Source organism: Otolemur garnettii, unplaced genomic scaffold (assembly GCF_000181295.1).
Source record: "Otolemur garnettii isolate 467f Iridium unplaced genomic scaffold, OtoGar3 scaffold00113, whole genome shotgun sequence".
In the NCBI taxonomy this organism is placed as follows: Eukaryota; Metazoa; Chordata; class Mammalia; order Primates; family Galagidae; genus Otolemur; species Otolemur garnettii.
In genome coordinates, this window is record NW_003852508.1 from 3,338,570 (window position 1) to 3,353,405 (window position 14,836).

The window sequence follows — 14,836 nt, forward strand, 5'->3', positions numbered from 1 at the left end:
GGATATATAAAAGTTAATTTCCTATACACTGCAGTAAACAAGTGGAATTTGAAATTAAAAACACAATCCTAGCTGGGCGTGGTGGTTCATGCCTGTAACAGAAGTACTCTGGAAAGCTGAGGCAGGAGGATTGCTTGAGGTCTGGAGTTCAAGAACAGTCTGAACAAGAGCTAGAGCCTGTCTCTACTAAAAACAGGAGAATTAGCTGGGCCTTGTGGCAGGGGCCTGGAGTTACAGCTACTCAGAAGGCTGAGGCAGGAGGATCGCTTGAAGCTAGGAGTTTAAGGTTGCTGTGAGCTATGCTGAGGCCATGGCACTCTAGCATGGGCAACAGAGTGAAACTCCGTCTCAACAAAACAAAACAAAACCTAACCTCCCCCCACAGCACTATTTACATTAGCACCCTCCAAAAGAAATGAAGTATAAATCTAACAAAAAAAGTGTTAAGATTTGTCCAAGTATAACTATAGAACTCTGATTAGAGAAACTAAAGAACTAAATAAATGCAGAGGTACTCTTATGTTCCTGGGCAGGATGACTCAACATTGTCAAGATTGTCCATTCTTCTCAACTAGAATAAACTCCTAAAACATGGTACAACACAGATAATGAAAAGACACAAAAGGTTGTGTTGTGGAATTCCATTTATGTGAAATGTTAGGTAAGGTAAAGACAGAGCAGATCAGTCTCTGAGGCCGGGCCTGTGGGACTTGGGAGTAGTTGACAAGTGGGCATAAGGAAGCTCTTCAAGGTAATAGAAATGTTGATTGTTATGATGATTGCACGACTTTACATTTACTAAACATCGCTGAACTATGTACATTTACAGTGAGTGTATGATTAAAAAACAGGCTCTTAAAGTAAGACTCTATCTCAAAACAAACAACAACAAAAAAAAAAACCCAGGCTCTTGCGCTAGCTTTGGGTAAAAGGTTTTAATGGTGTAAATTTAAGACGACGTCCCCTTTTGTGGCCTTTTTAGGTGCTTATGGTGAGACATATCCTGCCATTGAAGATGATGACTTCCCTCCACCATCACAGCTGCCCTCTGCAAGGGAGCGCAGGAGAAACAAATTGAAAGGACTGGACTTTGCAGTATGAAATGTCTTTTTCTTTTTTCCCCTTTTTCAGCTTAGAAGAATGAGAGGTCTGGATTCTGACCCATGCTAAGTTTGTGTGATCCAGCAAATAGTGAGCGCTTACTTGAAGTAGACATGGGCTGAATCTAGCCTGTACCACCAGTCAGCTGGAGGCGATATTGGGAAACTCTTTGAACTCTACTGCCCCAACTTCTTTGATGTAATATTTTCTTGTCTCCTGGGGTAGCTGTAAGTAGCTTGGCATCCCAAGAATATATGAATTTCAGAGAAGACACAAGAATAACTGATACCATTTATTGGAAAGCCTGTTGTGTCCTCATAATAACCTCATTCTGCAATATAGGCATCATTTCCATTTTGGTCAAATGATTTGCCCAAGGTAATATAGACAAGAAGGCAGAGGTTCAAACCCATCTTCTCTTCACTCTGCTCCACAGCTTTACAACGTAGCCCGTAAAAAGGAGTCTTTGAACTACTACATGTCCCAACAAGTTCCTTGTTGGGTAGGCAGCTTTATGGTGGCACTAACTTTACTTGGTGCCCTGGGCAGTGTCCAGTCTACTTTGGTCTCCACAGATAGCCCTTTTCTGGACATTTCATATAAACGAGACCATGTAACATGGTCAATTGTGATGGCTTCTTTTTGTTTTGTTCTTTCAAAGGTCATTCATGTTAAAGCATATGTCAACACTGATTCCTCTTTATGGCTGAATGATTTTCACTGTATGAATATTCCCCTTTTTGTTCATCCTATCAACAACTGATGAACATTTTTGTTTTTATTTTTTGGCTATTATGAATACTGCTACTATTAACATTCATGTAAAGGTTTTGGATGTTTTCATTTCTCTTGAGTGTATACATAGTAGTAGAATTCTTGAGTTATATGGTTACTCTAAATTTAGTATTTTGGAGCCAGACTATTTTCTAAAGCAGGCACACCATTTTACATTCCCACCAGCAGTGTATGAATGCTCTAATTTCTCTTCATCCTGGACATTTGTTACTGTTATCTTTCTTCTTGATTATAGTACCTATTGAGTATGAAGAGATAGCACTGTGGTTTTGAGGTATTTCTCTAATGATGTTAAACATCTTTTCATGTGCTTATTTGCCAGTTATATATATTTTTAGAAGATACATCTATTGAGATCTTTGCCCGTTTTTCAAATCGGGTCATCTTTTTGTTGTTGACCTATAAGAGCTCTTTACACATTCTGGCTACCAGTCCAGCATCAGCTGTGTGATTTGCAAGTGTTTTCTCCCATTCCGTATGATTTTTACTTTCCTGATGGTGGCCTGTGACACACAGGTGGTTTTAAATTTTGATTAGGTCCAACTTGTCAATCTTTCTTGGGCTTTTGGTATTAGATCTAAGAAACCATTGCCTAACCTAGGATCATTAAGATTTAATTCAATGCATTTTTTTATTTTTTTTCTCTTGAATTTAGGTCTCTGATTCACTTGGAGTTCATTTATCTTACAAGTTTTAGAGGTTTGGGTTCATTCCTTTGCACATAGACGTGATTGTTCCACTACCTTTTCTTGAAAGGACTCTTTCTCCTGTTGCATTTTGTCCATAAATACTGTGTTTCCCTGAAAATAAGACCTACCCCAAAAATAAGCCCTAGCAGGATTACATTTAACGAATGTAAGCCCTACCCCGATAATAAGACCTAGTGATGGGCGTGGCTATGCACCATGCATTTCGGCGCAGAGTGGTGAGGAAGACTGGAATACCTTTTATCTGCCACGAGACGTTTGCGCTGGTTTGTGGTAACTGCAGTCGCAGACATCCTATTGTGCACATGCAAACGACTACAGGGAAGGAGTTCATGTATCACTAGCACCAGCCCCCCCAACAAGGTTGGCTCCCCCTGTCAGGTTCCAGAAGAAGATGACTTAACTGTATTTGAATAAATGTAGATTTGTTGTGTTATACTTAATAAAAATAAGACATCCCCTGAAAAGCCCTACTGTGTCTTCTTATATTTAAAAAATAAATATAAGACAGTGTCTTATTTTCAGGGAAACACGGTATGGACAAATGTATTTCTGGATTAATTTTCTTCTGCTGATCTATCTGCCTGTCTGTATGTTGTACCACACTACTGGATCACTGTAGCTAGACTGTCTCAGCCCTTAACTATTTCAATTTTTTCCTTTAGTGTCCTGGAATTCCTAAGTTTTATCCCACTGGCAGCATTTATGTTATCTGAGTATGCATGTATACTTGGGAGTCAAAATATAAATGCTTCATATCTTCATTTAGTTTATTTGTCACAATGTACATTTAATCAGGAGATGATGTGTTGATTCATTCTGAACATACCTTATGTTAATGACCATTTCTGAAGTTCTGTTTTCTAACTGCAGGATAACAGTTGTCCTGATGTGCCACCAGATGGTCTCTCTTTAAAATCAGTGTCCAGTGTAAATGTTGACCAGCTTAGAATGAGAAATGAGGAGCGAATGCGTAGACTGAATGAACTTCAGAATAAACCTATTAATACAGGTAAACAGCTGTTTAATTCCCTAGAGCAAATTTAAACTCATTTACATGGCAGTTGTCACTAATGGTTGGGGTAGATGAAAAGAGAGCCCTGAAGTCCTTTGAGTTATACATCCCAGAACACGGTTAACTGTCCGGCAATGCCAGACCTCAGGATTAAGTTTGCATCAGATTCTTTCTATCAGAGAGGGTAACTATTTTAGAGTGGATTCTAAACAGATAAAATAGTTTTTGCTTATGAAATATATCCAGCCTTTACTTTTAGCGGAGAAAATGCTGATTGGTATAGTACTCAGGGAGAGATTATTAACTTAAAGACTTTGAGTTCCTTAGGTAATACATGTATCATAAACTTAGTCTCACTTCTAAATCTAAGAAAACTAGTTGTCTCATTGTGAGTGGACTTTGGTGATTTGAGGGTGCAAGCCTGTCAGGGAACGCAAGGCAGGATGGTTCCTTAGCTAGTGAGCTCCTCTGCCATCCGTGAGCCCCTTTTTACATCAATCTTATTAGTAGGATAATGTGAGTTTCTTATTAGTAATAATAGTATTAGTATTAGCAAATAGTTTATTTGTGAAGTACTCTTTATGAAGGTAGACAAATTTCTTTTTTTTTTTGAGACGGAGCCTCAAGCTATCCCCCTGGGTAGAGTGCCATGGCATCACGCTCACAGCAACCTCCAACTTCTGGGCTCAAGCGAGTCTCTTGCCTCAGCCTCCCAAGTAGCTGGGACCACAGGCGCCCGCCACAATGCCCAGCTATTTTTTGGTTGCAGCCGTCATTGTTTGGCGGGTCCGGGCTGGGGATTCGAACCTGCCACCTTAGGTGTACAGTTGAGCTATAGGCGCCGAGCCGACAAATTTCTTAAGATATTTTTAGATCCTATCTTTAACACTATGTTAATTTTTAAGATACTTATATAATCTCTAGCAGTCAAGGTGTTTTTGTTTTGTTGTTGTTAATTTCACACCAAATACCAGCCAACATGGAAAACAGGTGGAAGGGTACTTTTCCTCTCCTACCTGGAAAATGTGGAACAGTGGGAAAGGATGCCTTCTCTCTATAGCTAAAAAGCATTTTCTTTTCAATTTCTTTTAAAGATAAAACACTAGATTTATATTTAACAAGGAGATATTTGAAAGAAAATAGAGCATTTGAAGAATCTCCTCTTTCACAAGGTTTTCATTGTTAAATTGTTTTTCTTTAACATCCTTTCAAACAGGAGCTTTTTGGTACGATGTGGATTGATTGCACATTAAACTGATTGCACATAACCCTTTGGTGGGCTAATCCTTCACAGACCAGGAGATAGAATTAAAAAAAAACAAAGAAATTGACATCACAGGGTAGGAAGACAGATTTTCCTATTATTATACCTAATAAGTAAAATACAGATACATAAGTTGAGAGTACATCAAATTCAATTTATGGATGAAATAAATTAAGAGCTGCTGCTTAATGGACTAGACATGGCTTCTTAGATTAGGTATAAGAATAGAGGTAATTTCATTCCATTTAGTGCTTTCCCAAAATGACTTTTAATTTCCTCAAGTGGTGTGATAGATTGGATGTCTTCCCCTAACCTCCTTGCTTGAGTTAAAAAATAAAAGGGTTGCATGGTACCTGCTAGGTTTCTCCTAAAAGTGACCATTACAAAATAAATAAGATTGCCCATGTTCCTCCAGTCAGCTTAATGTTGACAGACTCCTTGGATATACTTAGATTCCCTCTGGTTGCTAGTGCCATGGAGTCGATTTATTGAGTTATTTTTTGTTTCACAAAATTGGCCCTTTCCTGGGCCTGCTTCTACCACTAAAGTGGGAGGTCCAAACAAACAGCACAGTTCAGAACATATCATAAGGAAGTGGACTATAGGAGACCTGTGTTTGTGTCACCTGCGTGCCATGTGCGTTACCTGACTCACGTGTCTCTTGCCTTCTGTAGAGGACGAGAGTTCTCTGGTTGACCCTGATGACATCACGAAACACATGGGGGATGACGGCTCAAACTCTATAGCAACCGAGCCCTGGCTCCGCCCTGGCACCTCGGAAACACTGAAACGCTTCATGGCAGAGCAGCTGGACCAGGAACAGCAGCAAGTTCCTGGGAAACCAGGCCCTTTCACTTGGCAGAGCCTGTCCACTGCGCATGGTTAAAATAAATCTGTAATGGACCCAGTAGTGCCTTGTCAGGTGAAAGGAATGGTAAATAGTAATATGTTAATAATATGTTCTTTTTCTCTTGCCTGAAGTTAGTTTTGTTATATTTGTATATAAAGCATATTTTTCCAAGATGTATATGATTCACGTTATGTACATAAATAAAAGGCCATGATTACTGCATGTAACAAAGGGTACTCTGGTTTTGCAGCACTGTCAAGACACTTAAGTTTTAGTCACCTTGACCGGCAGAATCTATAATAAGATAGTACACATATGACAGTTGAATCAAGAGTACATTATTCTATAATGAATGATAATTCTCTACACTTCTGTGCTATGTACATAAATAGAAGGCCAGAATTATTTTTGCACAACTATGCCATAGAGTGGTAATGAACTCTGGATTCAACTATCATATGTACACTATTTTATTATAAATTCTGTTTATCAGGATAAGGTGAATAAAACTGAAGTGTCTTTATGGTGCTATCAAACCAGAATACCCTCTGTCACACGCACATTTGCCACTGTTATCTACTGAAGATAACTCTTTAGTGTCTACACATGCTGTAGCTACTATGACTATCCCAGTTGCTACGTAATGAAAGAATCAAATGTGCTCCTTAATTTTCCTGTCACTTGACGCTACTGACTCCACAGACATAATGGGAACTGTAATTGGTTTTATTCTCGTGAGCCATACACTAAATTTACATCTTTCTGTCTCTACTTTTGTGCCAATGAACGCATTGTCTTAAAGTTATTAATTTATGTGATTTGACTACTTGTTGATAGAAATAAATTTTTACTTTTATTAACCAATGTCGACTTCTTATGTTAATTGGAATTTTTAGGTTTCTAGAGGTTGAAGAGAGGAGGAGAGGTAAGAATACCCAGGGGTCAAGAACAGAGACTGGAATCTTTGTTCCACCACCATGGAATAGTGAGTCAATTTTCTAATCACTCTAAATGATACTTCTTAAAAACGATTCATTCCACTTTGGATTAGGGTGTTCAGCACTGTGAGAACTGGGAACACCCTCACACACTGCTTCCCTGCTTCCTCTGACATAATGGTAAATAAGATCAGATAGTTTGCCACAATGTAATGTGATATTCTAATTTGGGGCTACATATAAAATCTATACTCGCTTTTTTAATTTAACCATTGTTTGTTTTACTATTAAAGAATTCTTTTCTTCCATCTAACAAGAAAAGCCTCTGGCTCCTCTAGGCAGCATCTTGATACTACACCACTAAATAATACACTGGCAAGTGGTGTGAAAGCACTTACCCTTAGACAGGAAAGTCACCATGGCTGCCAGCTCCCCGGGCTTGGACCAAGCTGTGTCTTAGGGGTAATAAATCTGGTACATTGGCTTGGTGCCTGTGGCTCATGTGGCTAAGGTGCCAGCCATGTACACCCAAGGTGGTGGGTTCGAATCCAGCCGGGGCCTGCCAGACAACAATGACAGCTGCAACCAAAAAATAGCCGGGCGTTGTGGCAGGCGCCTGTGGTCCTGGCTACTTGGGAGGCTGAGGCAAGAGACTTGCTTGAGCCCAGGAGTTGGAGGTTGCTGTGAGCTGTGATGCCATGGCACTCTACCCAGGGGGACAGCTTGAGGCTCTGTCTCAAAAAAAAAAAAAAAATCTAGTACACTTATAAATGCATCACTAAATAACTGTTCATTATCTAAGCAAAGACTGAATACTTTTCCTTTTTTTTAATGCCACGTACCACACAATAGCATAACCAACTGCCCTAAAGGGAACTTCAGCTCCTTTTAGCATTCAAATAGTGTAGCTTTATGCTGGGCACAATGTAGGAAAAAACTATAAATACTGTTAAGGAAGTAGAATATGAGGGATGATGTGATATAAGCAGCTTGAAAGAAAAATTAGAACCAAAGAATCAGAACCAAAGCCCCAATTTGTAATTCTGGCTGAAAATGTCTTTTCTATAATTGTTTGACTTTTAATGAAAAAACAGGAAAGAATCAATGAAACATGGGGCTGTGGGTTACCCAGGTTTTGATTGCACTAGTGAAATAATTCAAAAACTTTATTGACCTATAACCTGATTAGAATATGCCAGATGAGAATCAATATTGTACAGAAAGTTGTACAGAATTTTTTACATAGAAAACTTTACATCTGTACCATATACATTTTATCCATCTGAAAAAATTTTCTACATCCACTATTAGTACGGAATGCTTGACAATCTTGTCTTTTAACCATCAGAGCACAATTCACAGTATGAATACATTTCCAGTAAATCTAACCTCTGCAAACCATGCCAGATTTGTTATTTTAATATATTCAACATTAAATTCTGTACATAGAGTAAAATCTACATCAAGCCCCACCACCCAAAGGAAAAGAAAGAATTGACACAACTGAGATTCATTTTTCAGTGATTCAAGTTTCGGTCCGCAAAGGATCATTCTATTTTAATGGCTCATCTTTAGAAGCCCTAAGAGAAGTATATATTACAGGTAGTTCTTGTCAGTGGGATACTTTCTACCTTCTTTCCTGGTGTTGATCTTGACACATACCAGCCATAATACCACCTGGGCATGTTAAAGCCTCAAAATTACCACCCCCTAAAAAGGGTAAAACTAAAATTCCCCACAAAATAAAAAAGACGAAGTTCAACCCAAATGTTTTTAGTGCATTTGACAAAGTATTATGGGTATTTAGCAAATGAATAAGAAAATAAAGAAAAGGTGCAGGAAGAACTATATAATGTTTAAGATTTTTATATTACAGACCTGCATCTCTGTACATTTTTCACAGAAGGATGATTACCAGTATCTCAGATAGCCTGAGTGTGCAAAAATCTTCAGAGTAAGAATACCATAGTTGCTAAATATCTTTTACTGTGAACAATAATTTCTCCCCCCCCCATTATAAACATTTTATCCTTCAAAATACAGCTCTCCTGAGTTGTACTTCTTGCAGAAGTTCAATCTTTACATCTATAGTTCTTTGGGTAAGTTTCACTTCCACCATCTGCCAAAAATACACAGGGCTGTCCCTACCAGGAGGACAGGGAAGAACCGTGAACATCAGCAGACTCTGTTTAAATATGCTTTCTGCTCAACATGAGCCCAACATGACACAAAGAATCCACCAAGTTACTAAAAGGGACTGGAGTGTTGCAAGTTTGAGTAATCATTCTAAGCATCTTTACCAGTAACCCTCAGACACTGCAATTCGAAGAAATCATTTTTCAGGTAGGAAATCTCAGCTCCAGAGTCCTTTTATAGAGTGAAGGAATGTAAACGCCAACAGAAAAATATTAAGTTCCCATCATTGCTTGTTTATTCCAAGTTCCTGTTCCGGTGGTTGTGATATCTGAAAAACTACTCCGATTCGCAGGAAAAATCTTCTAAGAACAGCACGAAGTTCAGGAATCAAGTCAAATTGCATAATTTCACATAAGAGAGGGTAGTAGAATGATGCATGAGCTTTAAACTGGAGGGGGAAAATGAATTTCTCCATTAGTAGTGCCTGCACTGCAAAGTACAGAGCCTGAAACTGCCTTTACGTCAAACCCTGGGTTGTGTGCATGGAGAGGGAGGAAAGGCAGAGGCCCTGACAAGCAGTCATTCTATGGATTACAAAACTGAGAGACTGAGACGTTCTCAAAAGAGTCACTTAATACAAATACATTTTCCCATAACATGCCTTTGACAAACTTTTAGTAATTCAACCATGTTTTTCCTGGCTAGTAAGCAAAAGAAAGAAGCAGAGCAAGAACTAGAGTTGACTTTTTATAAGATAAGGGTTATTGAAATTATATCTTTTGTTAAATAAAAAGTTTAGGGAAAATACTACTCAAATATAAAATAGCTGTAACTTCATTACGTGCAGTTACAGCCCATATATAAACATTCTCTAGGCAAAGCTGTATGCGGCCCACACGTAGAGTTCAGTTGACACTTTCACTCTGCCTTTGCTGTATTTCCTTAATCCTGAACACTAGTCTGCTGCCTATTTTCTCTTTCCTACCCCTTCAGGTCCTACAAGATGCAAGGGGGGCAGCAGTATGACACACTATGACAAGAAAGCAAGTCGTGGAGTAAGACGGACAGGGGTTTGGAGTCCTTCTTGGCTACACAGCTGCTGGCAGCCTTAAGTCACTTCTCCAAGCTTCCCCCAGCCCACAGTCAGAGGGAAATGCATCTGGGGACACAGGACATGTGACTGGGGGTAAACAGCAGCACACCACTGAGGGGCACTGACTGCCCTGCCTCCACAGGGTCCCAAGGACCTAAAGTGTGAAGTATTAAGCCACCTGAGTTGGTATTTGAAAACCTATTGAGATTCACAGCAAAGCCAACCATTTACTTACATGTGAGCTGTAAGCTGCTTTTTTAAAAGTATAGTTTAAAAAATCTTAAATATTCATTTACATTTACAAACATAGATTTGTAGTTTATTTTACTGGCTTGAAGTTCTTAAATGAGCTCATGGCTCATTTATTAAAAACTCTGTGTTACATGGAGCCACTAAATATGCCAAAGGAACGGCTGCAGCCTGGAGCCCAGGCCCAGGACTATGGGGGTGGGTGCAAGGCCAAAGGTGCCTAGACAGCAGTTTTCAGGAGGTTGTCGAGGTGCCTGAAAGGATTCTGATTCCTCTTCTACTAAATCCCCTAGAGAACTGCTGATTTGAGAACAAAGCTACCTTAAGGAGAAGAAAACAGAAGATGACTGAAGTAGACAGGGCTGCATCACATGTGGCCCTGCACCGGCAGCAGTGCAGCTGGGGAGCTGCTTCATCTACCTCTGAGATTATGGGCAGCAGGTCTGGGACCTGACATCCCTTCTGCTTCGAACTCACAGGCTGGATATGAGCCTTATACTTACCCTATTATCGCTTATCTTTAGAACTTTAGTTAGAAATAAAAGCAGTAAGTTAGTCCAGGCTTCCCGATGACTTTCTGATGTTAGAGTGAGGAAGTAACTCAGTGCTTCGCTGCAGACACTGCAAAAGAAAAGGTTTCCCTTTCGATTACTTGCACACGGGCCAGTCCACATCCTCACTGAGAAAGAACACCAGTTAATATCTTAATGAATATTAACTTGTCCGATCCCAGCTGTCTGCATTAACTGCAGCACCAAAAACGTTTACACATTTTTCAAATTAGGAAAAAAGCAACATATTAAAAGTAGTCATCAAGACTTAGCAAGAAACTCACATTTCCTTAAATTTCCAAGTTTCATGAATTCAAACCTGCAGTGTGGTAGATAGCATAGGCATAAGCTCAGTGTCAACAGCCCTAGGGCTGAAATCTGAGGGGAGTCTCTTTTCACTGATTGTGAGGCGCTTGATCCTTCTGGTTCTTCACAATCTTACCCATAAAATGGGAGAACAGAGACTAAGAATCCCTTAAAATTCTAACATGTATCTAACTGGTCTCGGAACATCTACTGCCCAAGTAGATAACCAAAATACGATGCAGATGACAGTCTTCTTTTTGAATGTCATGTTCCCTCCTTAGCATGAGTTAATGTTTTTGTTGTCATAAAGGAAAAGAGAATTTAAAAAATTTAACACCAAGAAAAGCTCTCCAAGTATTTTTTTCCAACTAAACACTGCAGGAAGATTTTTACTTTCACAAATGACTGTTCTGTAAAAATGGAGCTATCTTATGACATCAAGAAAGGCCTAAAAATGATCTATAAGAGATAAAACTTTGTCTTGTATGTTAGACATTATCTGTTCACATGTCACCAGTTGTACAAGCACATTTACCTACAAGACTATTTAATTTTTAGAACTGCTCTGTGAAATAGGGACAGCAGCCCGCAAGGCTCAGCACTCCGCTTGCTCCCGCCAACGCTCCCTTTCTGCTCTGCACCACACAGCCACCTGGGTCAAAGGCAGAAATCAGTCAAGAGTCTTACTTCAGAAGCCTCTGCTGGACCTCCTCCCAGGCACTGACGCGGCTCTCATCCATGTACATCCGGAAGAGAATGCGCAGCCCACAGGCCAGGCTGCTGGTCTCCTGCTTTAGAAGGTTGGGCTTGGACTTGCCTTTGAAGCCTGCAGAAAGCGGCAGTTTCTGGAATTAGCTTGGGAGGGCTTCACACATGAAGACAAAACAGCAGCAGGGAGGCGCATGGTGTGCACACTCAGCTGCAGCTGTGCCCTGGGCACAGGACGGTGATTTCTGTTTACAGTCGCACCCCCACCTACTCTTCAAGCTGAAGATATGAGATATAAAGCAACTTGTGCCCTGGGAAAGTAGAACCCTTGAAATAAAACTGCACGTGAAGCCTACAGAAGGCACAGCTGCGTGTGGTAGGGCTCCCGGCTCAGTGCACGATGGGGCGACCCCGTGAGACTGTGGATAGACCCATGTGGAGACGACACATCTGGTCATCTTGGCATGAATGGTCCCAGCTGAATGGTGGCACCACTTGGGTTGAAGACGGGGAAAAAAATAAGTAGGCACTACTCTTTCCAGAAGTTTGGTTGTAAAGGGAAGAGAATGAACAGAGCTGTTTTAAATAAAATAAGCCAACACAAGCAATGAACCCTGTCTCTGGTGCAGTTTGATGTTCAGTAAGCTCAGCCAGCATCCTTCTTTTCTTCTAACACATTCTGCCACACCACTCCCCAGTGCTTTTTTGTACCTAATAGGCACTGAATATTCCTTAAATGTTAATAATTATAATAAGGTTTATTTTTTTATTTAAAATTTCCCACTTGTTCTAAAACAAATATACCTCCTGTCCCAGTACACGCACTTCTATGTGAGGTGTGGGCACTCCCGTAACCTGAGAGCAGCCACTCAGATACAGGCCAGGTCTGTGTGTGGGAACCTCATGCTTTCCCTTGACAGGAAGGCCCTGGCTGGGAAAACAAAGCAAGGTAAAAGAACAAGGTAGGCAGATGAGCCCAGCAACAGGCTGAATGAGCAAGGGAAAAACAAACGCACCCAAGGATTTATATGGCTTACTGTAGACCAGAAAAAGACCTATCTTAAATTACCTTATTATTATTACCATTGAGGTCACAGTACACACAGGGACATGATAGATCTAAGGTAACCAATGAATTCTCACAAACATCTTTATCTGTCCACATCCACCAACAGTGAGCGTTCAAGTGTGGGGGTCAGGCAGCTTACCTGCTTTCCACAGAGCAGTCCTCTGTTCGTTGTTGGAATTAAATGCTTTTGCAAATCTATGGGACTCTAACAAGCAGTCCAGCAGCTTAAAAAGTTGTTGTGATGTTAAGAAGCGGTACATTCCTTGGTCCTGAGTATCAACTCGAACATCAAAGTCCACCGCATCTCTCTTGGGAAACCAGCACAGCACACACAGTCACGATCATTCTAGTAAATTTAGCACTGCATGCTCCCCATAGACCAGCTTTACAGTAAGCCATAGATACTCCATCTGCTATATCTTAGCAGAAAGTAGGGAAGAGTCCCCCTTCTGTGAACCACCCTTATCACCAAGCGCCAGCTCATGGGCCCAGCCTTTCCCTCTCTTCTAAACTCGTCTGGAATCCATGTACCATGATTTTAATTCTCCTTCACAAGCCCTCAGCTCCCCTTTTTAGTAACTTCAGTAAGTGACAAAACTGTCTCTTCCACATCTGCACTCACATAACCCATGTAGCTAGACAGAACAGATTGGTTTCTCTCTAAACCTATGGGATCAGGCACTGCCCAGCGCTGCTCCAGTCCATGTTCCCGGACAGCCAGCTCAGGTTTTTCACTTCTCTTCAAGTACTTAAAATGTACTTTCCAAACTTACATGGTTGATGACTTTTCTTCTTAACTCAGAAACCAGAAGCTAGCAGATGAGATCTCCCACAGGTTCCTGTCCCTAGTACACCAGCCTTCCTGCATCCATAGGCCACACCTGTGTCCTCCCCAGTCCCCCAACCCAGCACCACATGGGAACCATATGGGCTTCTACTCCAGGCAACCCCATCTCTGCATAAGGAACCATCATAGTCACTCAAAAATATGCCCCCTAGCAATGGCTCCTTCTTTTGACTGTACTGGTTTTCTCTCCTGGAGAGCTCTCATCAGCAATAAGCTGCTACCTTACCAATGAGGTGGACACAATCAACCACATCTCTCTTAACGCCCCCCTCCATACTCCTCTAGCTATCACCTTATGTTCTCTGTGTTCCTTTACAGCAAAACTCCTCAAAAGAGTTACCAATATTTGCCATCTCCAAATCTCTTTCTCTTGGACTCATTATGCTTTTGTCCTCAATATTAAAATTAAACACAATGTCAGGGTCACCAAAGTTAGAGGGCAATTCTCACTAATAGTATTACTGACCTGTACCTGAGCACCTAACAAGCACTTGATCATATCCTCCTTAAAACACTTTCTCCATCTGACTCCTAGGACAACACCAAGGCCCACTTTTCTCTTGGCCTCACTGATTCTCATTCTCAGTCCCTACCTGTTGTCTCCTCACCAGGAGCTGTGGAATGAGGCCTCAGGCTCCATCCCTGACCACCTCTCTGCTCTAGCCACACTCACTTCTCAGTGACAGCATCCAGTCTCACGGTTTAAATGCCATCTGTGTGAGGAAGGCCTCCCCAGCTGACCTCTAGCCTGACCTGAAGCCCAAGCTGCTTTAGCTAACTTTCTGCCTGCACACCTCCCCTCTCCTTACCTGGGCTGCAGCTAAGTTTTCCGCATCTTCCTTCTTACTTGTGGCTGGGAAGAACACGATGTTGTCAATGGTTTGGATGAGCTCCAGCTGCACAACACATTTAATCAACAGGGCAGCAAACAATTTTTGTTCTGGAAATTCTGTGAGGAAACCCCCCCAATGCACATGCAAACAAAAAATTATTTTGAATCCTTTATAATTTCTATGACATTATAATGCTAAGGAAACATTAATATGTATGCACGTATCACAGGACATACTGCTTTTGCACCTAAGTATTCAGTAAGTTTTAATCAACATTTTAAAAAGCCTTTGAATTTTAAAATAAAAATACCCTACATGATTCAGAACAGTAGATATGTTCAAGATGGTTCTACAACAAATATTTTTAAGATTCA

General features: G+C 40.7%; 2 protein-coding genes across 7 annotated transcripts in view; one reads left to right on the forward strand and one right to left on the reverse strand.

The window, feature by feature from the left end:
- CSPP1 (centrosome and spindle pole associated protein 1) overlaps positions 1-6,734 on the forward strand; it is a 130,241-nt gene extending 123,507 nt beyond the window's left edge. The window contains exons 26-28 of one of the 2 annotated variants that reach the window (XM_023517544.1): positions 983-1,095; positions 3,477-3,615; positions 5,557-6,734. In XM_023517544.1, coding sequence (XP_023373312.1) covers positions 983-1,095; positions 3,477-3,615; positions 5,557-5,768 — 464 coding nt within the window. In that variant the 3' untranslated portion in view covers positions 5,769-6,734. The remainder of the gene's footprint in view (positions 1-982; positions 1,096-3,476; positions 3,616-5,556) is intronic. The other variant, XM_023517545.1, reaches the window with a different exon arrangement.
- A 1,078-nt stretch (positions 6,735-7,812) lies between these two features.
- ARFGEF1 (ADP ribosylation factor guanine nucleotide exchange factor 1) overlaps positions 7,813-14,836 on the reverse strand; it is a 141,234-nt gene continuing 134,210 nt past the window's right edge. For 4 of the 5 annotated variants that reach the window (XM_023517550.1, XM_023517549.1, XM_023517551.1 and 1 more), the window contains 5 exons: positions 14,439-14,578; positions 12,922-13,090; positions 11,693-11,831; positions 10,652-10,769; positions 8,072-9,254 (listed from right to left, as the gene is read on the reverse strand). In XM_023517550.1, the coding sequence (XP_023373318.1) occupies positions 9,090-9,254; positions 10,652-10,769; positions 11,693-11,831; positions 12,922-13,090; positions 14,439-14,578 (731 nt within the window). In that variant the 3' untranslated portion in view covers positions 8,072-9,089. Of the gene's footprint in view, positions 9,255-10,651; positions 10,770-11,692; positions 11,832-12,921; positions 13,091-14,438; positions 14,579-14,836 lie in introns of all 5 variants that reach the window. The other variant, XM_003797250.3, reaches the window with a different exon arrangement.